General features: G+C 51.7%; 1 protein-coding gene across 6 annotated transcripts in view; it reads right to left on the reverse strand.

Annotated features, from left to right (window-relative positions):
• Nucleotides 1-7,186: 7,186 nt before the first annotated feature.
• ABCB9 (ATP binding cassette subfamily B member 9) overlaps nucleotides 7,187-23,378 on the reverse strand; it is a 43,937-nt gene continuing 27,745 nt past the window's right edge. For 5 of the 6 annotated variants that reach the window (XM_061142010.1, XM_061142013.1, XM_061142008.1 and 2 more), the window contains exons 5-12: nucleotides 22,281-22,486; nucleotides 19,332-19,529; nucleotides 17,882-18,010; nucleotides 15,696-15,884; nucleotides 15,023-15,196; nucleotides 12,315-12,474; nucleotides 10,587-10,723; nucleotides 7,187-8,423 (exon numbers count right to left, since the gene is read on the reverse strand). In XM_061142010.1, coding sequence (XP_060997993.1) covers nucleotides 8,163-8,423; nucleotides 10,587-10,723; nucleotides 12,315-12,474; nucleotides 15,023-15,196; nucleotides 15,696-15,884; nucleotides 17,882-18,010; nucleotides 19,332-19,529; nucleotides 22,281-22,486 — 1,454 coding nt within the window. In that variant the 3' untranslated portion in view covers nucleotides 7,187-8,162. Of the gene's footprint in view, nucleotides 8,424-10,107; nucleotides 10,202-10,585; nucleotides 10,724-12,314; nucleotides 12,475-15,022; nucleotides 15,197-15,695; nucleotides 15,885-17,881; nucleotides 18,011-19,331; nucleotides 19,530-22,280; nucleotides 22,487-23,378 lie in introns of all 6 variants that reach the window. The other variant, XM_061142011.1, reaches the window with a different exon arrangement.

The following is a 23,378-nucleotide window of genomic DNA, read 5'->3' on the forward strand; positions in this document are numbered from 1 at the left end:
GTTTCTTTTTTTTTAGTATTTATTTATTTATTTGGCTGTGCTGAGTCTTGGTTGTGGCACTAGGGTCTTCAATCTTCCTTGTGGTATTTGGGATCCTCAGCTATGGCACATGGGATCTATTAATAGTTCCCTGACCAGGGACCAGTTCCCTGCACTGGGAGCTCAGAGTCTTAGCCACTGAATCACCAGGAAGTCCCATGGTGTAAGTGTTGAGCTCAATATGGGAGATCACCCTAATAGCTTGTATAGGCCCACAATCGGCACAACTGTACCAGGAAAGCCCTCATGAAGAGGAGGAGATGATTTCCAAGCCAACGAGCTCTGGATGTTTTCCTGAGGTAGGGGAGGTTGCAGCCAGACAGGGGGAGAAAAAAAAGAAGACTTGGGAGTTTGAGGAGAAGGTGGGGTCAGAGCCCTGGCACAGCCACTGTGCCAGGGATAGGTGAACAGGTGTGGAAGGACCATCATTCCAGGGCCCACTTGAGCATGCTCAGCCTCAGAGCCCACCATAAGCAACATCTCAAGTTCCTGGGTTTCTGTCCTTGGAGCTGTCGGCTCTGACCGTGACCCCAAATCAGATTAACAGCCTCCTCCCCCCACACACGCTTTGGGTCAGAGTCTGCGGAGACCAGCCGTTTGGAAGAACCCATCTGCTGCCTGCTGCACTCAATTCCGCTTCAGGGGCCAGTGTAGAGGAGGGAGGGGGCAGCAACTGGGGAGTGGGGTGCCCTGTAGCAGACAGCTCTGATGGTGAGAAATGTCCAGGGTGATGATCTGGGATGGGGAGCAGAGTGCTGGTTATAAAACTCTCTGCACTTTTTAATATTAACAACAGCAACAAAAGTGCCCCCTTCACCAAATGCCAAAGATTCAGTTGTAGAGAGAGGCTTTCCCAGGCCTCTGCCTTTAGCGAGGACAACTCCCTAGGACTAGGTACATAATGTGCAGGGCCCGGAGAAAAGTGAAAATGCAGGGTCCCTTGCTCAGAACTGAAGAATTTCAAGGAAAGTCCCAGGTGGTCCAGTGGTTAAGACTCCGCGTCCCCAATGCAGGGAGCCTGGGTTCGATCCCTAGACAGGGAACTAGATCCCACATGCTGCAATGAAGACTGAAGATTCTTCATGTTGCAACTAAGGCCTGGCACAGCCAATTAAAAATAAGTAAATATTACAAAAGAACAGGAATTTCAAGATGGTGGCCACAGAACTTTAAACCAAACGTGGGGCCCTTCTGAGCACAGAGGCCCTGTGTGACTGTCTGGGCTTCATGACACCCCTTGAAGCCTGGGCTGCCTCTACCCTCTCACCCGCCCCAGATCCTCACACCAGGATTGAGCCTGCTCGGGGCCTCCACAGCCCCCCAGCTCGTCTCTGTTGTCTCCTTCTTGCTTGTATCTTTGCCCATTTCCTCTCCAGATGGTGCTTTTCCTGAGGGTCCCACTGCCATGCTTTCCCCTGACTGCCTAGTGTAGGGCCTGGAACAGAGGAAGGCAGCTGTATTTGCTAAATGAATTTAATACAGAAAAAGTCAGCTTCAAAAATCATGGCTCTCTACTTTCTACCCACTAGGAAGGCTGTAATTTAAAATAAATAAATAGGGGGACCGACCTCCCTGGTGGCCCAGCGGTTTAGGCTTCATTTAAACCACCATTTAAACAACCAATGAAGGGGGTGCAGGTTCAATCCTTGGTTGGGGAGTTAAGATCCTATATGCCTTGTGGGCAAAAACTAAAAGATAAAATGGAAGCAATATTGTAACAAATTCAATAAAGATTCAAAAAAAATTTTTAAATAAAACCAAAAAATAACAGAAAATAACAAGTGTTGGTGAGAATGTGTTGAAATTGGACCCTCATACTTTGCTGTTGGGAATGTAAAATGGTGCAGCCACTGTGGAAGATGGCGTGGTGATTTCTCAAAGTGAAACTCTCTTAAACACAGAGTGATCATATGACCCAGCAATTCTACTCCTAAGTATAAACCTCAGAGAATCAAAAACATGTCCACACAAAAAAGTGTTCATAGCAGCACTGTCCACAGTAGTCAAAATGTGAAAATAACCCAAGTGTTCATCAGTGGATGGGTGGATAAACAGAATAAACAGAATGGGTTCCATCCATACAATGGAATATTATTCAGCCATAAAAAGGAATGAAGCACCGATATAGGCATAGATAGACATAGACACAGATGAACCGTGAAAACATGGTGCTGAAAGAAGTCAGACAGAAAAGGCCACAATGTCTACAATTCCATTTATATGAAGTGTCCAGAACAGGCAAATTTACAGAGACAGAATGCAGACTAATAGTTGCTAGGGTCTGAGGGAGGTGGGGGAATGGAGGATGACAGTTAATGGGGACCTGGTTTTATTTGGGGGAACGGTGATAAAAATGTCCTGGAAAGAGATAATGGTGATGGTTGTACCACATTGTCAATGTACTAAATGTCATTAGTGGTAAATGTTATGCATATTTTATCTTGATAAAAACAATCTTAAAAAACCTATCTTTGAATTGAATTGAATTTTAGAACAGAAAAAGGACACAGTGGGAAAACTGGGGAAATCCAAAAAAAGCTTGGCATTTCACTGCCAGTGCTGCGCCTGTGTAGGCTTCTTAGTCGTGACAAACGTGTCCCAGTCATGTGAGATGTTAACACAAGGCAAAGCCGGGCGAGCTTTGCCTCTATGTACAAAGCTGCTATATATACAGCAACGCCCTCTACCATCACTGCAACTTTTCTGCAAACCTACAATGATTCCAAAATGAAACATTTATTCTCGAAAATCATATGTAACTTCCAGAAAGGGGCTTGCTTGGTCTCCGGAAGGTTCTTTGTCTGGCTAGGGCCCATGATGGGGTTCAGATTTGCAATTTAGGGAGCTGGAGCTGACTTCAGCCTGGGAAAGGGAGAAGAATCTGGAATTCCCAGGCCAGGAGAGAGGGATGAGGCGAAGAGAGGGGGATAGGGGAGGAGGGAAGGAGGAGTCTGGGCAGGAATGGGGTTGGGCTGGGGGTATCCCCCATGGAAGCGTCTTGCTGTGGAAACTCCAAGAACTTTGGAGAACAGGAATGTCGAGCACAGAGGTTGCTAATGGATAACCCACAGTCCAAAGGCTAGGGAGGTGTTATATTTACCCTTGGTTTTGTAAACGTAATTGAGCCAATCTATTGGAAAGTTCCAACTTCTCTGGAAACATCTGAAAATCTGCTAATTCGAGGCCACCTTTCTCTATGTCCTCAGGTCTGGAGCTGAGTCCCAGCCATTCCCTTTATTTAATTTTAAATTTATTTATTGATTTGTGGCTGTGTCAGTTTTGTTAGTTTTGGCATGCAGGATCTTTAATTCTTGTGAACGGGCTGTTCCCTAGTCGTGGAACACGGGCTTAGTTGCCCCAACACATGTCAGATCTTAGTTCCCCGACCAGGGACCAAACCCACATCCCCTGCATCAGGAGGCAGATTCTTAACCACTGGACCACCAGGGAAGTCCCCTGGCCATCCTCTTTAAAGGAGTGGGAGCTCTCCTGTTTGCCACGATCCCCACCATCCCCTATGGTCACCAATTATGGCAAGAATAATAAAGAATCTACCTGCCAATGCAGGAGACGTGGGTTTGATCCCTGGGTTGGGAAGATCCCCTGGAGAAGGAAATGACAACCTGCTCCAGTATTCCTGCCTGGGAGAATCCCATGGACAGAGGAGCCTGGCAGCCTACAGTCCATGGGGTCGCAAAGAGTTGGACACAACTTAGCAACTAAACAGCAACAACTGATAACCCTATATGCAAAACAGAAAAAGAGACACAGAAGTACAGAACAGACTTTTGAACTCTGTGGGAGAAGGTGAGGGTGGGATGTTTCGAAAGAACAGCATGTATACTATCTATGGTGAAACAGATCACCAGCCCAAGTGGGATGCATGAGACAAGTGCTCGGGCCTGGTGCACTGGGAAGACCCAGAGGAATCGGGTGGAGAGGGAGGTGGGAGGGGGGATCGGGATGGGGAATGCGTGTAACTCTATGGCTGATTCATATCAATGTATGACAAAACCCACTGAAATGTTGTGAAGTAATTAGCCTCCAACTAATAAAAATAAAATAAATAAATAAACAGCAACAACTGACACTTCAGTTACAACTTATCTTCAAGCTTGCACCATATTTTACGGACTAATTGAACAGATTTTCTCTGTACTACGTCAAAAGTGGAAAAGCAAAAGAGAAATCAAGGCATTGTCTGATTTTTATTATATCCAGCTGGCTTCACTCACCTATGATACCTACCTGGCTCCTGGAGGGACTCAGGTTTAAGAACTCAAGTCTCGTGTTTGATGGGCAGCTCTCCCTTGCAGGTCAACCTACCCGCCCCAATCCACACCCTTAAGTTTTCATGCTCACAGGTGTTGTGTGGTTGGGATCAAACATACACATTCTTCTTGGGTGTGAATCCTGCTTCTAGTCTTTACTAGCTGGGTGGTCTTGGGCAGGTCGCTTAACCTCTCTGTGCCTCAGTTTCCCCATCTGTATAGCAGGGATGATGCTGTACCTACCTTTCAGAGGTTTTATGAGGATTAAGTGATGCAGCTCATGTAAAGCATGCACACCTGTGCCTGGAACAGAACAAGAGAGGCAGAGATTTCAAGGGGTGATGAGTGCTGTGATGATAACAGATCAGGGTGACCAGGGAAAACGCCACACTCAGTACCTGCTGAGGAGGAGGGGACACATGAGCTGAGAGAGAAATGAGAAAGAATCATCTGGGAACCCAGGGGGAGGAACAGTGTGTCAGGGAGAAGGAACAGGCAGTGTAAAGGCTCAGAGGCAAGAATGAGTTTGACTCACTCAAGGAGAAGGAAGAAGGGCTGTGTGGCTGGAGAGGCGCTACTGAAAGGCAGGCAGAGGCCACAGGGAGGTGTTTGCACCTGATACGCTGAGATGCCCTGGAGGGTTCTCAGCACTGAGTCCAGGATCTGATTGACTGAGGGACACGTGAACCTGGCAGCAGCAGGCTGGTCCAGTCCGAAGCCTCGGCTTCCAGTCCCATGTTCCCTGTCACAACCAGCCTGACTCAAGCCTGGCTGTCCTTGCCCTCTGAGCACTGAAACCCCCTACCCCCAAACCAAACAGGAAGTCTTGAGGTGGCCCTGGGCCAGGGCAGGGGCCCCCAGGATGGGGCAGAGTAGGGGATGCAAAAACCATGTGAAAGAAGGCTGCAAGGTGTGTGCTACTTAGTCGTGTCCAACTCTTTGCAACTCCACGGACTGTAGCCTGCCAGGCTCCTCTGTCCATGGGATTTCCCGGGCAAGAATACTGGAGTGAGTTGCCATGCCCTCCTCCAGGGGATCTTCCCAACCAAGGGATCAAACCCCAGTCTCCTGTGGCTCCTGCATTGCAGGTGGATTCTTTACCACTGAGCCACCGGGAAAGCCCAAAGGCTGCAAGTTTCCCCCTAAAGACATCCATGTCAAATCCCTGGAACCGTGAGAGTGACCTTACTTGGGAAAAGGGTCTTTGGTTCAGAATCTCAATGTGAGATGATTCTGGATAATTCACATGGGCTCAAAATCCAACATCAAATATCCTTACAAGAGAAAGGCAGAGGGAGATTCGAGACACACGGAGAAGAAGGCCGGGTGATGACGGAGGCAGAGACTGGAGGGAGGCAGCCACACGCCAGGAACCCCTGGAGCCACCAGAAGTAGGAAGGACCCTCCCCTAGAGCCTTCAGAAGGAGCTCAGTTCTGTCGACCCTTGGGTGTCAGGCTTCTGGCCTCCAGGTCTGGGAAAGATATGTTTCTGTTGCTTTAAGGCACTTGGTTGTGGTCACTGGTTACAGAAGCCACAGAAAACCAGCACGCCCTCCTCCAAGGGCCCCCACCTTCCCAGGCAAGAGGTTCAATTTCTCTTTCCACCCTTGCGACACATCCCCCATTACAGGTGAGAACACTGAGGCCCAGAGAGGGGAAGCTCCTTACAGTTGTCTCAGCCTTCCTCCTGCTTGAATTGAGCTCACCTGTGCATCTTGTTGTTGCGCAAACTCCGGGAGATAGTGAAGGACAGGGAAGCCTGGCGTGCTGCAGTCCTTGGGGTTGCAGAGTCAGACATGACTGAGCAACTGAACATGTACCTTGTTGGGTTTTCACAGCATTTTAAATTTTGTGTTTATTTTTATCATGGAATAGTATGCATAGCAAAAAGAGTCCAGATAACATAATGCCCTGAAACTTTTTCATTCCCTGCTCTTGGCGAGGTGGGGTGGGGTGGGTGGATGGGGTGGGGGGCTTAGCTGTGGGGTCTTGGCCGTGTAGTGTAGGATAAATCAATTAACCTCTCTGAGCTTCAGATTCCTCAACTTAAGAATGGGGAGAGAATTGGTTGTTGTGAGGATTAAATGAGGTCAGACGCTAAGCACCTGGTATCTCTCCAATTCCACCTGAAACCCCAGCCTGGGCCTGAGCTGGTTCTTGCTGGGGGATCCAGCTCTCAGGTTCACGATGGCTTCTTCAGGGAGGGAGGGTCCTGGATAAATAAGATGCCCAAGGCAGGTCCAAGCCCCTGAAGGCAAGCAGGGGACTCAGCTGGCCACAGTCTGGGCCTCAGGCCTCTATTTGGCAGGAAAATGGATACACGGCAGACATGGAGCTGGTGTATGTAGTGTGACTTCACCGGTTGTTAAAATACTCATACTTCCATACCTGTTGGTGTAAGCCACTGCCCCAGTCCCACTTCCGGGACCCCAGACTTCCACACAATTCAGCAAGTAAGAACTACCAGCAGGAGGTCTTCCTGGGTCCAGTCCTAGCCTCCCTTCTGATTGAGCTGTACTGCTGGGTAATATGTCTTGGTGCCATGGGCTGGTGAGCGTAGGGTGCTCTGTCCCTGATGGAAAAAAACAGGTGGCATTTGCTGGGTTTTGGCTTTCCCAGGAGGCAGAGAGGATCCTGGGGGTTTAGTGGAGACCGGTCTGTTATCCTGCACAAGCCCCATGGAGACAGATGGATGGACGCGAATGTCTGCGCTAGGGGTCCTGGGGATGTGAAGGGCACCCGGACACTGGATGCGGGGAGGCCCTAGACCACCCAGAGTCTCTCCACAATTACACCAGGCAGGGCCTGATGGAGAAACCTAACCAGGCGATGAGGCAGATGGCCCAGAAAGAGGTCAGAGGTCAGGGGTGAGAGGTAGTATACTTTATTGACCGGGTTCTCCCAACATCTCGCAACCCCACTACAAAGCCAGACCTGGGCTTTGCCAGCATCCCGTGCACCGGACTCCTAGACGTCCAGAGAGCCTCAGAACGGCAGAGCGGCGGGGCGGATGTGGGGAGGGGGCTGCCAGCCAGGGGAGAGGGCGCGGGGAGGGGCAAGCCAGCAGGAGGGGCTCAAGCTGGGCGCTGGGCCGGGGACCCCCCGAGGCTCCACCAGGCCTGGCCAGCCCCTCACTCCCCTAGTTAAGGTTTGTAGTGGTTCACAGTGAGACTGGCTTCGATTTGGGGGGTGATGGGCAGGCAGGCGCCTTCCACTCCCCGTCCACCATTGGCCTGACTCACGAAGTTGGGAAGAGGGCAAGACAGGAAGTCCCCCCACCCCGCCGTGTTCCCACCACCACAGGGCCTGGGAAGCCCCTTCTCTCCAGGGGCAAACAGCAAAGGCCCAGTTCTCCCTGACATCCCCCCAGGCTCTTAGGGGGAAGGGTCATTCACTCCCGGCTCAGAAGTGTCCAGAACATCTCAGAGACCTTGCCCATCATTACTCCCAATTAGAAAAATGTTTTTGAAATCTAGGAGTTGATGGGGGCCATTGAACCAAGCAGTAAAAAAACCTGGTTAAGATCTTGGTTTAAAAAGGTAGTTCTTCCTTCGCCTAGAAGCTTCGGGAGACCAGCCCGAGAGACCAGTGGGGTGTCTCTGTGCCCAGACTGGCGGGGGTGGCTCATGGCAGCAGGAGGCCTGTGGTGGCCTGGGAAACAGGGCGGGGACCCGGGGAAGAGATGCAGGAAGCGGTGACTCGCGGGGCAGGGCAGCTGGCCCTCCCCCTCCAGTGCCGTGGGCTTGGGCTCAGAGGGCAGCGGGGGTGGCCGTGATGGGGGGCCCCCGGGGGGCACCTCTGCCAGGCCGGCTCCGGGGCCTCTGCCCCACCGGGAGAGGCAGGGCCCTGCGGTCAGGCCTTGTGACTGCCGTTGGCCGGCGGCTCCCTGTGGCCGGCTGTGTAGTCCGCGGCGGGCTCAAGCCCCAGCATCTGCCGCTGCACCAGCCTGGCGTAGAGGCCGCCCTGGGCCAGCAGCTGCTGGTGTGTGCCCTGCTGCACCACGCGGCCCTTGTCGAGCACCACGATGAGGTGCGCCCGCTCCACCGTGCTCAGCCGGTGCGCGATGATGAGCACCGTGTGTTTCCGTAGGTTGCCGTGGATGGCCTGCTGAATCTGCGGATACAGGAGGGCACCGACTCACACGCCACTGCCGCCGCCCACCACCCCGCCCAGGCCTGGCTCAGATCCCGGGTCCACCACATCCCACAGACGCTCAGCCTCTCCGGGGCTTCTTCGCCTGTAAAGCGAGGGCTTGCGCAGGACCTGCTTCCTGAGTTGTATGTCCTTGGGGGACAGAGCTCAGAGCCTGACACGGGGCAGCACTCCGTGAATGATGGAAGGGCGCGACATGGTCTTCCCCTAACCTTGGCCTTGGCTAATGGTCTCACCATCAGCCTCAGAGCTCATGCCAACAAAACCAGCATCACCTGCTTCCTCCATCCTTCCCTCACCCCACAAATCTGACTCATCAGCAAATCCTGTCGCCCCATCTCCCCAGGGTCTCTCTGCTCCATTTTTCCACCTCTGCCACCGTTCCTTTTCGCTTGGATCCCGGCAACTTTCCTGACCTGCTCCCCACGTGGATTTAATACTTTTAATCAGTTCTTGTTAAACTCGTGCTCCAAGCCCTCCAAGAGCTTCTAGTCCTATTTAGGATAAAACCCAAACTCCTGGGGGGAATTTTTGGGCCATGAAACTCTTCTGCATAACATGACATCCTGTGTTTGTTAACACTCATAGAATTCACAATACAAAGGGACCCGAGACCTGAATGGTGACCTTGAGTTAATAACAATGCACTAATACCAATTTTCAATGGGAACTAATATACTGCTAAGGTAATATGTTAATAACAGGTGACATTGTTTGGGGGGAGGAGTATATACAGGAACTCTGTACTTTCTGCCCAATTTTCTTTAAATGTAAACCTACTCTAAAAAAAAAAAAAAAAAATCCAAACCCCTTCCCAGGGCCTGAACAGCTGGTGTACCCACAATGACTCTGTCCCAATCTCACCATGCCCAACCCCCACCATCAACCATGCTGACCTTGGGGGGTTGGCTGGGGACCTGCTCTGAGCCTTTGCCCGCATTGCCCCTCTTCCCAAACCCCCCTGACTGGCTCCTTTCCCTTCTGGTCTCAGCTCAATAGCTACTTGATGACCCTGGTTCTGCACATGAATTCTGGGCAGGTGTGACCCCATGTGAATCCTGCACTAAGACAGCCACATTCCAGCAGGGGCAGAGCCTTGTCCCTGGGATGACCCCAGCCCCTAAACGCCGCCAGGAGAACTGAGTGTCCTAACCGACACGTGCCAGGCAGCGGGTGGCCTTTCTTAGAGCACTTACCAAAAGGGGCTTAGAGTTGTCACACCTTCCTCTGTCTCCTGGAGATACACATGCAAATCTCCTAAAGCTCAGGAATGTCTCTCTCTGTCATCCCTTTGAAATGTAATCATCGGAAGGATGGGGCCCCATCTCCCAGACTCGGTGGGAGACAGGAATCCTAATTCGAGTGGTTGCCAACTGTCCGCCAGCTCCCAGCCCTTTGTGAGTCTCCCCTGACCCCTGCTTCCGCCCCTTTCCTACGTCCTCAATCTCCCTTTGAAATGGCTGCCCCATCACCATCATAACCCCTGCACAAATCCTAGACAGACCTCAGCTCTTTTCCCTGCTTTCTTAGCTACTGGATAAAATGTGTTTTCCCAGCTTTAACTAATGGCCAGCCATGTTTCTCAACCTCTCCATCATAAGACTGTTTCATTTTCTACACAGTACAGGCCCCAGGGCACACTCACCCTTGTCTCCTTGTGATCTGTCTCTCACCCTGGACTGGAAACACCTTGGGGGCAGGGGCCAATGTGACCCTGGCACCCAGAACAGCGCCTGGTGCCCGGGAGGCGGGCATTAAATACCGTGTGATAAATGAATGGTTCCATGGCAAGATGGGGGTAGCTAAGTCAGCTTCAAATACACTGTGGGCCCTGCTTTACCAATGACATGAGAGTTGGAGTAAGAGAGACACTCAGGTTATGAGCTCCAGGGCCCACATCTCCTGACTCGAACCCAGGTGCATTTGGTTTCAACACCTAGAGCCCTGAGGCTGGGCTGAGTGACCACGCTCTGGGTCTCCTCCATCCCCGCTCTCTGCCCTCAGCTCCAGAACACCCTAATCCAGGAAGCTGATGGCCTGGGAGGGTCCCCACAGCTACCCTGAGCCCTTCCCAGCACCTTTCACCTGCCCTGCTCCAGCATCACCCGCCACCCCGCAACTCACCAGATACTCGCTCTCCGCATCCAGGGCGCTGGTGGCTTCGTCCAGGATGAGAACGGGTGGGTTCCGCACCAGAGCCCGGGCCATGGCCACCCGCTGCTTCTGGCCCCCGGACAGCTGGGCACCCTTCTCCCCTGTCTCTGCGGGGCGGAGGCACAGGTGCAAGTGAATGGGAGGGGAGGCCGGGTGGCCCGCGGGGAAGGACGAGCGGCCCCTGCCTCTCCTTTCCCTTCTGCCAAGGGAGCTCTGCTCCCCGGGAAAGGTGGGGCTGACAGGGCCACCGCTGGAAACCTCATGGAACAATGCTCCTCCTTCCTGGTCATAAGGGGCACGCAAATTACGACTGTGTGCGGCTGGTACCAAGATGCCAACTTTTACCTGTGAATCTGGCAAGACTCCAAACGTTTGAGAACAGTGTGCTGGGGTGGCTGAGGGCAAAGGGCACCCCGAGTCTCCCTGGGGTGCAGCTGCTGAGACCCCTCTGTGTCGGGTTGTGCTGCGTGAGTGCACAGGCCACAGTTACAGACACGCAACCCCTGGACCAGCAAACCCACTTCTGGGAATATTTCCTGCTCATTTACTTGCGCTGTGACTCACAGCACTGCTAACTGAAAACGACAAAACCCCCAAACCAAAAAAACAATACAAACTGTCTATCAATAGGAAACTGAGGAAATCAGTTATTTTTGAGGAAAGTATTATAAAGCCACACAATAGAATACTGTGCAGTAGCTAAAAAGAAAAAATTAGCTTTCTAGGTATCAATATGGAAAAAAAAAAAGGTATCATTTAAAAAAACCAGGTGCGGAATATAAGGTACTGGTTTTTTTTTTTTTTTTTTCTGTAGATGGGTGGGAGGAACTAAAAACACATACTCATATTTGCATAAAGAAACTCCAAAATGACATGTAAGGAATTAATGAAAGAAGCTTTGGTGGGGGCCGGAGGGAACTGGTAGTGAAGACTGGGATGAAATGAAACTTTTCACTGGACATAGTTAGGTCTAATCTTTTAGTCTTGAACTGTGTAAATAGCCCCACTGCAAGAGTTAAAATTTTAAAATATGTTAAGTCAAATCTATAAGTTAATATATTGTTCAACTCATTAAATTAAAATACTTATTCACATAAAATAACTATAAATAATATAATATATATACCATTTAAAAATAATTATGTTTTGGAACTAAATTGAGATGGTGGTTTTAAAGCACTGTGAATGTACTAAGTGCTACTGAAGTGTTCGATTTATTTATTTATTTTTGGTTGTGCCACAAGGCATGTGGGATCTCAGTTCCCTGATCAGGGATCAAACCCATGCCCCCTGCAGTGGAAGCACAGAATCTTAACCACTGGACCACTAGGGAAGTCCCTGAATTGTTCACTTTAAAATAGTTAAGTTTAGGGACTTCCCTGGTGGTCCAGTGGTTAAGAATTCTCCTTGTGATGCAGGGGACGTGGGTTTGATCCTTGGTTGGGGAACTAAGATCCCACATGCCATGGGGTGACTAAGCCTGAGAGCCACAACAAAAGCTCCCAAGTATTGCAACCAAGACTCAATGCAGCCAAATAAATAGATAGATAAATATTTAAAAACACTTAAGTTTATGTTATGTGGATTTCACCTGAAATAATAAACAGTAGCTGGCAGAGGGCAACGCATAACTCAGAGGGTTGAATCCCTGAGGATGGACCTCCGGGCACAGTGGAGGCGATGCTCTGGGCCCTGTACCTGTATTGTAGCCGTCCTGCAGCTCCATGATGAAGCCGTGGGCGTTGGCCTTCTGGGCAGCCTCCACCACTGTCTCGAAGGGCACAGTGGGCAGGCCATAAGAGATGTTGTCTGTGATGGAGCGGGCAAACAGCACTGGCTCCTGGCTCACCAGGGAGATCTGTGGAGGAGGAAGGATGGGGCATGGGAGGCCAGGAACGCGTCAGTCCAGCTGTCACCAGGAACCTCACCAGCCCCAGGCCTGGCTGATGCCTGGGGCCTCAAGTCTGAAATCTGATCAGGGCCCATGGCCGGCTGCTGCATCCAGTGGCCTCTCTTCTTTCCAAACAGTGGAGTCCACTTTCTGCACAAGCCCTCAGCCTCCCTGACAAACACACTGGGGGCCCCGCTAAGCTTGCCGCTCTGGGCTCAGCCAAGTTCCCTGACCTCCGAGACAGAGCTCATTGGCTGCCTCTGACCTGGAAGAAAAGAGTGAGAGAGTGTGGAGTGTGACTCTGCGAGTCTGTCCATGGCAAGAAGCAAGAGACCAGAGCAGGCCGAGGCCACAGGGACCGCCCTGGTTGATGCCCTCCCTTCTAGAGACCAACAGAAAGGAGCTATTGTCTCAGGGTCCCAGCTTTAGGAATTTGTATGTAGTTGGAGGATGTCATTACAATACTGTAAACAGCAAAAAAGGAAAAAGAAAAGAAAATCTAATTGTCCATAAATTGAGGATTGATTAAATTATTACAGTGCACCTATAAAATCAAGCTGCAATATATATCACGATTCTATTTTTGTTTTAAAAAAGTGTACGTGCCTTTATATATTGTTGCTGCGGCTGTTTAGTTGCTAAGCCATGTCCGACTCTTTGCGACCCCATGGACTGTAGCCCACCAGGCTCCTTTGTCTATGGGATTTTCCAGGCAAGAATCATAGAGTGGATTGCCATTTCCTTCACCTGAGGATCTTCCCGACTCAGGGACTGAATCCGTGTCTCCTGTGACTCCTATATTACAGGCAGATTCTTTCCCGCTGAGCTATCAGGGAAGCCTTTATATGTAGATATGTTTATATAAAGATGGGAAACACGTTGGAAAGGAAAGGATGTTGACTAAACTGATAATGCTGGATCGTGCCATGGGGTGGAATTCAAAAGGTGAGGTGGAGGGAATTCTCACATGTTTGTTATAAAATTCTCTGAATACATGGGAATATAGTTAGATGGTTGAGTTCTACTGCTTTGGGTTTATGAAAATTAAAAATTTAAACAGAGGATGCTCACAAAAGAGGAAATCCAAAACTCCAAGAAACATATGGAAAAGGACTTAAAATCTTTAGTCACCAGAAAAATGCAAAAGACCTCAATGAACTACCTCCAGATACTCACCAACTGGTTACAGATACTGATACTAGTTATCTGATATTAGCTATCTGAGATTAAGTATCTGAGCATGTTAACTATTGCAAAGTTTGAACAGTTCTGTCCAGGAGCCACTGCAAGAGCTCTGACCTGGGACACTTCTTCACCATCTACCCATGGTTATATACACATGAGTGGGAAGATGTCACCATCTGTGGCCTCCACCAGCATCTACAACTAGCTGGAAGTTCTGGAATCTCTGTGCCAACCCAGGCTCTCACATAACTTAGTGTCTGTAGATGATGTAAAGGGTGTCTGCTTAGAAGCTGGTGTTTCCTGTATAATGTGCAACCTGAACAACCATCCAGGGCATCCCTGCTCTTATACCAGCTCAGAAGCAGATGTTGAGTGCACCTGAGAAGATTACCAAAAACTGTAAGGTCATGGATAGCCTCCTTTAAGTACCAGAGATAATTTAAATGTGGAAAACCTGAACTCTCATTCACTACTGGTGGGACTGTAAAGTTAAAAAAAGAAAAATGTAAACCACCTTAATGGCAGGAATTACTAGAGCTGAGAATACACATCCACCCTGGGAGAACCTACCCACCTGTGCATACCAGGACACACAGTATCAGTGCTGTCCATATCAATATTGTTGCTAATATTAGAAAAACAGGAAACACCCCCAACTATCCATCAAGAAACAGAATGTGTAAATGGACTGTGACATGTTTACACAGGGGATTAGCTCCCAGCAATGAAAATGAAGGAACTACAAACACAGCCTCAACCTGGAAAACTCACAAATAACGCTGAGTGGAGGAAACAAGACACAAAGAATACACATGTTATGACTCCAGTCAGATGAAGTTCAAAACTAGCAAAACACAGCTGCGCCGTCTGGGGAGGCACACAGCGATGGGAAGAACAAAAGAAAAGCAAGAAAATGATGATTATGAAAGTTGGGTGAGATGGCGCTTCTTGGGAGAAAAAGAAGGGGCACATGGAGTGGGGCTGGGGGGCGCCGCTTCTGGAGTGCTGGAATGTTCTATTTCTTGAACTGGGTGGTGTTATGTTGGTGGTAATCCCTTTTTTTTTTTTTAATATATATTTCATTTATTTTATTTGGTTGCATTGGGTCTTAGTGACAGCATGTGGGATCTAGTTTCCTGACCAGGCATCAAACCTGGGCCCCCTCCATTGGGAGCACAGAGTCTTAGCCACTGGACCACCCGGGAAATCCCAGTGATAATCCTTTGAACTGTGTGTGTATCCTGCGCCCCCTCGCCTGCGTCTGTTAGTACTCGCGAGAGAAGGTCAAATGGAAAGGGCAAAGGAGGGCGGCAAAGGCCCGTGCACCTACCACGCGGTGTAAGTACTTGTGGTCATAGGCACCGATGGGCTTCCCGTCCAGCAGCACCTGGCCCCCCTCCAGGGGGTAGAAGTTCTCCAGGATGTTGACGCACGAGCTTTTCCCACTGCCCGAAGGCCCCACAAGTGCAGTCACCTTTCCTGGGGACAGGCTGAAGGACACGTTCTGCAAGGAACACGCAGACATAAGGCGGGGCCGCAGGCTCACTCAGAGGCTCTGGTCGTAGAGGCCCCAGGCACCCTTCCCAGCCTGCCCCACTGCCGCAGCCCCCAGAAGGCTCTCCTTTCTAGGCCTTGACAGCACTTTTATTCTTGTCTCCTTTGCCTGGAATGTTCTCGCTGCTGAGAGCCATTGGCTGGCTCCTGCTCCTTGTTTAGGTCCGAGATAAAAAATCTCCTCCCCCAAGAAGCCCTCTTGGACTATTAATACCATCTCTGCAGACTACCCCGATTTATTGCCTTCCTAGCACTTCTCCTGGAATCCTTTTGTTAACGCTCTGCCTTCCCCAGCTGGAGCCCAACTCCAGGAGTGGAGGCACTCTGCTTTTCGTATTCTTGGCTGCACTGCCATGGCCTGGCCTGTAGGAGGTGTGAGAGAGATGGGAGGAGGGAAAGGATGATCGGAGGTGGTGGTGCGGGGGGGGGGGTCTCAGGCCCTCTCTCACCTGCAAGACTTGGGTGTGGGGCCGAGTGCGGTAGGTGAAGGTCACGTTCTCAAAGTCCACCCGGCCCTCCAGGTGGTCAGGGGCCAAGCTCCCGTCGTGCACCATGGTCGGCTGCCGGTCAATGAACTCGAATACCTTCTCGGCGGCCCCTACTCCCTGCATCAGGCCGCTGTAGACAGAGCCCACAGACTGGGGGGGGGGGGAGGAGAAACACGTTCCTGACACACTGACACCCCAATCCTAGGTCCCCCCTCCGTGGTGCCAGAGGGATGAAGGGGGTGCAGAGACAGCAAGGACACAGCAGCAGTTCTGGGGGCGGGGCACGGTCACAGGAGGCCGGCAGAGCCCCACCTGCTGGTACAGCAGACCAGGACGATAATGCAAAAACCGAAAAGAGGAATGAAAAATACTGATGCTTTATGTGTTACAGCTAAACCTCACCACTGCCCAGCAGGGTAGGTGTTATCACCCCCTTAGAAGAAGATATACTATACATTTCCTTGGGTAAAAATATACACAAGTATAAATGTGAATAATGACTTATTTTACTGAGTACATATATGTCTTATGAGGTAGCTGCTATCATTAGCTCCTTTGTGGTGATAAGGAAACCGAGGCACAGAGTGCTCAAGTAACTTCCCCCGGGTCACACAGATGGAGAAGCGGCAGAACCAAGGCATTCTGGCACCCGAGTTCAGGCCCTTAGGACCTGTGACTGTGGGTCCTGGTTGATGAAATGGGGGTAATATTAGTACCGGTATCATGGTTCTGTGAAGACAGTACTCAGCACATAGGAAGCCCTCAATCCACCACAGCTGTTAACATCCAGATATAATTACTCATATTAAGATACAAGTGCTATGTAGACATTGTCCTCTATCCCTCATCCCAGAGGTGGTCCCGGTTATCATGGTACTATGTCTTTCAAGCCCTTTCTCTGTGCTTTTACAAACACATGCATGTACATAATTAAATAATTTTGAGACGGAAGAAAACCATGAGATCTGACCATCCCTGTGACTCAGAGATGAGCTTTTTCACTAATTCTGTGTCTTTGGGTTCTCTGTGCACCAGGGCACACAGCTCTGCCTCACTCCTGTGGCTGCTGCCCAGTTTTCGTAGCACAGATGGACTGTTTCTGACATATGGATATACCGTATTGCCCAACCACTGGTTGCCAAGCATTTAACTTTTCATTGTTATAAACCATGCCCCACTGGATATCCTGGGACACATGTCTTTGCCTACTGCTGTGGATGTTTCTCAAGCATGGCTTCCTTGACGCTGATTCAAATGACACTGTGAGTCTGATGGGAGCTAAGGCAAAGTGTCATCTGCAGAAGACACTAACCCTCCCCTGACCCCCACACCTTTGGGCTTTTATCACTGCCGGACACACAGGCTCTACCTTAGTGCTGGAGGGCTAAGACCAGAGAACTAATACCCTCACTCTGCGCATCCTCTGGAAGTGACTGATGGCAATTTAGGCACAAGCTCCCCAGCTCCCTCATCTCAGGACCTGCTGGTGGGAGAAGCCAAATTAAGACTTAATCTACAAGGACTTCCCTGCTGCTCCAGTGGCCAAGGCTCCATGCTCCCAATGCAAGGGGCCCGGGTTCAATCCCTGGTCCAGGAATTAGATCCTGCATGCTGCAACTAAGGCCAGGCACAGCCAAATAAATTTTAAAATAAAATGGAAATACTGTATGTTTGTGTGTGTATGTGTATATATGTGTGTGTGTGTATATATATATGTATATATATATATAAAGACATAATCCATTTAAAAAACAAACCCACTCTGTCCTTTTTCCTTAGAGCTACTCTTTAAAGTGGGTTAAAATAAAGTCAGACCATCTGGCCAGGAACTGGGAACCCCTACGAACGTGAGGGGCAAGTCGCTGAAGCACTCTGAGCCTCAGCTTCTTCTTCTGGGAAATGGGGACCCGGGGAGCACTGAGCCCTCGTACAGGTGCTCAGGGGCATCTTCTGAAATAATATCTGTTGCTGCCACTCTGCTCCGTAAAGTTCCCGTCACACGTTAGTGTTAGTCTCCTTGTTGGTCCTATCATGTCCTTTAGAAAGAAATGCCACCTCCTGCGGACTCTGGAGCACCCCCATTCAGATCCCTCCCCCTTACCTCTCCCTCCTCCCCAGGAGCCCCCGTTCCCCAGCCAGCCCCTCACCTCCATACAATCTCCCAGGACAAACTCATAGATGATGAAGGAGATGAGGTTGCCACTGGTCATCTGCCCCGAGATGACGAGGTGGCCCCCGTAGTAGAGGATGCTGACCTGGACCACAAGCAGCGTGAGCTGGAGGGCAGATGGAAAGCGGAGTCTGACTCACGGGGGGCCTTGGCTCAGATCCACAACCCCATTCCCTCTGTCTCCCCGCCCCACAGGCTGCAGGGGAGTGAGAGCGGCTGTGGACTCTGCACTCATAGTCATAAACTGCAAGTGCAGCCAGCGGCAGGGACGGCCTCCCACAGGCTGGTGCCCCTGTCACTCACGCCCTCCCCGCCCCCACTAGGGACCCTGCAAAGGCCCCCTGCTGGAACAGGGGAACAAGGCTTTCTTTGTCAGGCCCTGGCATGTACACACACACACACACACACACAGACACACACACACACACACACACACACACAGAGTTCCTAAGCGCCTTAGTGAGGCCAAACACACAGAGTTCCTAAGCGCCTCAGTGAGGCCAAACTGGAGCTATTCGTCTCCTCCTTATTGGGAAGAGCATGGTTCAGAGAGGCTGAGTCCTCTGGCTAAGGTCACACAGCACGCCCAGCCAAGCAGACAAGGTCTGTATTACCAGGAAGGAGGGGCTGTGTCTGGGGTGTGCTTGCCTCACGCCCCCTCCGGGGCTGGGGGAGTGTCTGTGAGAGGAGTGGAACCTGCGTACCCATGACACAACCCACTCGGGGTCCCCATCTGCCCTCCTCATTCCAAGCCAGCGACGCTGGGCCAGAACTAGACCCACGGCTGGGCCACGGTGCCTCTGCACAAGCAGCAAGAGGCGCCCTTGCTGGTGGGCAGACCGTCAGGAGACTTGGCTAGCTGGATTTCAGGCCTTTCTCCCCTCTGGCTGGCACTTTTGAGGAGGGGTTACCCTGGGTGGGGGGAGGTCCCAGAAGGTCCTTATCCCCTGCTTGGCTGTAGACCACCGGCTCCTTCCTTGCCCTAAATTCCAAACCCTCCTCATGCCTACCCCAGCTCTTCCCCGACATCCCACCCTCGGGTGTGGCCAGCACACAGCGACAGGCCCCACGTGCTCCTTCTCCAGGAGGAGCTGGAACACGTCCCCAGGGAGTGAGCCGGACACTCTAGGACCTGCTGGGAAGCCGCCCAGGTCGGATCCCAAGGTGGCCTCAGGGTGACTTCCCACCTTGGCAGGGGTGTCTCCCCAACAGGGAAAAGAAAGTTCCTGCCCGGCCACCCCACATCCAGGTGAGAGGTAAGAGGGGGTGTCCTGGGGGGACATTCACAGGAGTCTACATTTCTTTCCAGAAAGATCCTCTGAGGACAAGCAGAAAGTCAGGACAAAGTCAAGTGTCACACCAGCATCAGGGACCTGGGCTAATGTCCCCATCTTTGTGTCAGACCTGCCCGGGGTGGGGGCACGTACCCCGCTGCCCCAGACGTAGTACATGTAGGCTGCGGCCTCCTTCCTGTTCAACTTGTACACCTGCTGCAGCTTCCGCGAGTACACCTCCGCCTCCTCCTCCTCGTTGGCAAAGCTCCGCACTGTCTTCATGGCGCTGATGGTCTCCTCGGCTGTGCTGCTGGCTCTGGCCAAAGCACTCTGGACCTCTTTGGAGAGCCTCTATGGGCGGGAGTGGGGACAAAGAGGAGGAGACCTCAAAACAGACAGGCTCACCCTCTGCCCGAGCCCCAGGTCTCTCTGGGGTTTTCTGTCTTTAGTTGGTGTCAGATCTATGCAGGGAGTTCCAGGGACAAGGGGATGAGACCTAGCTCCCCTTCCTCTCCCATCTCCTTCTAGCGTGATTTGCTGAGCTCAGACAACAGACCCCCGCTGGGCTTTGGGGGTGAGCTCCTGAGGCTCTATCTCCTGACGGACGGGGCGCTGATTGTGAAGTTATCTCTAGTATTCAGAGGAAGTTAGGCATGACCATACATAATCTTCTCAGAAAACGAGTGTTGATACCTGATCCTGAGCTGGCATAAGAGCAGGGATGCTCTGGATGGTTGTTCAGGTTGTATACTGCCCAAGAAACACTACCTATTAAGGAGGCACCATTTACATCCAGCAATATACATTAAATTATGTGAGAGACTAAAAATTGGCACAGAGATTCCAGAACTCTTAGCCGAGTTCTAGATGGTGGTGGAGGCCACGAGCTATGAAATCTGCCCACATCGTGTGCTTATAACTGGGGATGGATGGCTGAGAAGTGGTTCCAAGTACATGACCACCAGACTGCTGCCCACAGAGTTCTGGAAGCAGTCCCTGGGCCTTGCTATTCAGGCTTTGTGATAGTTACCACACTCAGAACTTCACACCAGCCAGGAAGGCTGCCCAGGAGGCTCCTACATTGGCATATCTCATGACCTGCGAGTCATGCCCAGGCCATCGGAAGCACGCGGTGTACTCGGGCTCAGGCACCTTGGGAGGAGCCGCAGTGCCTTGAGTCATGTCTGGCTGTGGACGATGTGTGTGGCTTGTGGTGATGACTCAATGATGGTATCCTATACATGGCGTATAGGTACGAGACCTAAATAGGGCTTACTTGAGGCCTCACCCCTGAACTCGAAGGTGGAGCCTGAGGTGTGCACAGAGGCTGGGCTGATGTGATGCGGGGCGCTCCAGGGCTTCCTGGCCCCTCCCAGGGGCTGGCAGGAAGGCAGGAAGGGTGGGGCGGAAGGGAAACTGCTCCGACTCCAACTCATATATTTACTTTCTCTCCTCAGGGACGAAAACAGCGAGGCCAGTGATCCAGAGCTGGTGGGGAGAGGGCCCTCCTCGGTGATTGGGCTCTGCAGGAGGGCGACACAGTGGGCTGTGGGGAATGGATTCATGTAGGTGCTGGCCTCAGGTCATGGGCACTAAGGGTCCTGACCAAGTGGGGAGCTCAGGGTCCAAGCATCCTGGTCAGGAGTGCCCCTTTCCCCCTCAGGCCTGGATCACTAGGGAAGAGGCTGCCTGTACCTGCCTGCACCCAGCCTGGGTCCCCGAGGGCTGAGAGGCACCCACCACAGTGGGAAGCAGGAGGAAGGTGAGGCAGGGGCCTAGCTTACAGGCTGATCCTTCTGACAGAGGCAGCGCTGGGGGCAGCCAGAGGCGACTGCTGCTTGCCCATCATTGCATCGTGGGTGAGGGCCTCGATCATGGGGGCCTGAGTGCCTCCACCCCCGGCCCCAACCTTGAACATACACTCTATAGAAAGAGAGCAAACTTTGCACTCAGAGTGAAACCCAAACTTCCCACAAAGGCCTATACCATCTAACCCGCCCCCCTCCCCACCTCCCAGCTTTCTCCTCACTCCTGGTTCTGGCCTCACCAGCCTTCCTGAGGTCCTCAAACAGGTCAGTCACATTCCCACCTCAGGGCCTTTGCACTGGCTTTGCCCTCTGCTTGGAACGAGCTTCCCCAATATGTCCACCTCTTTACTCAAAGGCCACCTTCTCAGAAAGACCAATTTAAAATTGCAGCCTGGGACGTCCTTGGTGGTCCAGTGGTTAAGGATCCACCTGCCAATGCAGGGGACACAGGTTCCATCTGTTGTCCAGGAAGATCCCACATGTCTCGGGGCAGCTAAGCCAGTGCACCACAATTGCCGAGCCTGCACTCCAGAGCCCGTGCTCTGCAACAAGAGCAGCCACCGCAACGAGAAGCCCGTCCACCACAGCTAGAAAGTAGTCCCTGCTCACCGCGGTAAGAGAAAGCCCAAGCGCAGAAACGAAGATGCAGCACAGCCAAAAACAAAATAAATAAAAATTTTAAAAAAGGATAGCAAAAGAAAGACATTTAACTTTAAAAATAAAATAAAACTGCAACCAACCCCGATTCTATTTCTTTTCATTTATCTCCTTATCTCCTCCAACTTTTATTGTATTATATCTCTAGTCATTAAGTTGTGTCCGACTCTTATGACCCCATGGACTGCCAGGGGGCAGCCTGCTAGGCTGCTCTGTCCATGGGATTCTCCAGGCAAGAATACTAGAGTGGGTTGCCATTTTCTTCTCCAGGGGATCTTCCCGACCCAGGAATCGAACCCGGGTCTCCTGCATTGCAGGCAGATTCTTTACCAACTAAGCTATGACTGTATTATACATTTCCATCATTATCATTGTTTCTATTTATTGGCTGGCTCTCCTATTAGAGTATAAGCTCCCTGGGGACACGGGTCCTGTCTGATTGATGTATCCCAGTGCCTGGGACTTAGTAGGTGCTTAATAAATATTTATTGAATGACTGAACGAATGAATGACTGAATGCAAACTCAGTTTTAAGACAAGTCCCTCACTAGCCCCCAGTGGCCCTCTGAGCCCATCCTAAGGGATCATTTGAGAGCTGCTGGTGGGGAGACCCCAGTGGGGATCAGGCGGGGCCTACCTTGTAGTACTTGCCATAGATGTCGGACACCATCATGATGATGGGGAATCCCATGAAGGTGACCAACGAGAGTTGCCACGAGAGGCTGAACATGAAGACCACCACGCCTGTGACCTTAACCGTGTTCCGCAGGAAGATGTTGATGTTCTGGGAGACCAGGTCGCTGACCATGGTGGTGTCCGAGGTGAGGCGGGAGATGAGGTCCCCTGGAACACAGGCATCTCAGCTCCCTCTGCAGTAACAGGGCCACTGAGGGTGGGGGCGGGGGACCCTTGGGGAACTTGGACCTTTCCCATCTTCTGGGCTGGGTTGCAGGGGGGACAGGGTGAGTCAATGGCCTGAGGGCTGCTCTGAGTCCAGCCCTTGTCACCAGTATCTGGTTTCAGCTTCAGCATCTCCCAGAGCACAGAGGAGGCAGCTGAGGCTCAGAGAGGGGGAGAGTCTTGCTCAGCGCCACACAGTATGTCCGTGACTGAGCCAGAGCTGAACCCGTGGCTCCTCCCTGTCACTGGCAGAGGGGTCACTCCCCTCTTCAGCCTCATGGTAATAACAATCTGAGCTATCGAAGAGAGAGGACCAGACCAACCCTTACTGATGGCTGGATACTGGGCTAAGACCTTGACAACAACCTGGTGGGGCAGCTCCTGTTATTGTTCTCTTCTTATGGAGGACAAAACAGAGGCTTAGGGAGGTGAAGTCAGGGATGGGGCCTGCACCCATGCTGAGCTGCCTCAGAGACTGGGTCTCGGCCTCCCTGTTCTGTCCTGTACCCCTGCCCTGCTCACCCCCACAGGCCGGAGGAGTCCTGGCCCATGTGCTTCCCACAAGCTAGTGGGAGGTGAGGCCTTGGTTGCTTCAGGGATAGGATGGCCTGGCCAGGGTCCTAGAATGGCCATAGCTCACAGCAAAACCTCAGACCAGCTCCCCAGGGCTCAGGGGGGCTAGAGGCCCACGCCAGCCACCAGGAGCATCCCCACCCTGAACTGGATGTCAGGGAGAGCCAGCAGGACTGAAAGCACTGATTCACCCATTTAAATCCTCAACGTGGGGCAGGCCCACCTGGCTGGGCCCAACCCCAGGTCACCCGAGGCCCCCGGG

The sequence above is a fragment of the Dama dama genome, chromosome 5, assembly GCF_033118175.1.
Source record: "Dama dama isolate Ldn47 chromosome 5, ASM3311817v1, whole genome shotgun sequence".
Taxonomy (NCBI): Eukaryota; Metazoa; Chordata; class Mammalia; order Artiodactyla; family Cervidae; genus Dama; species Dama dama.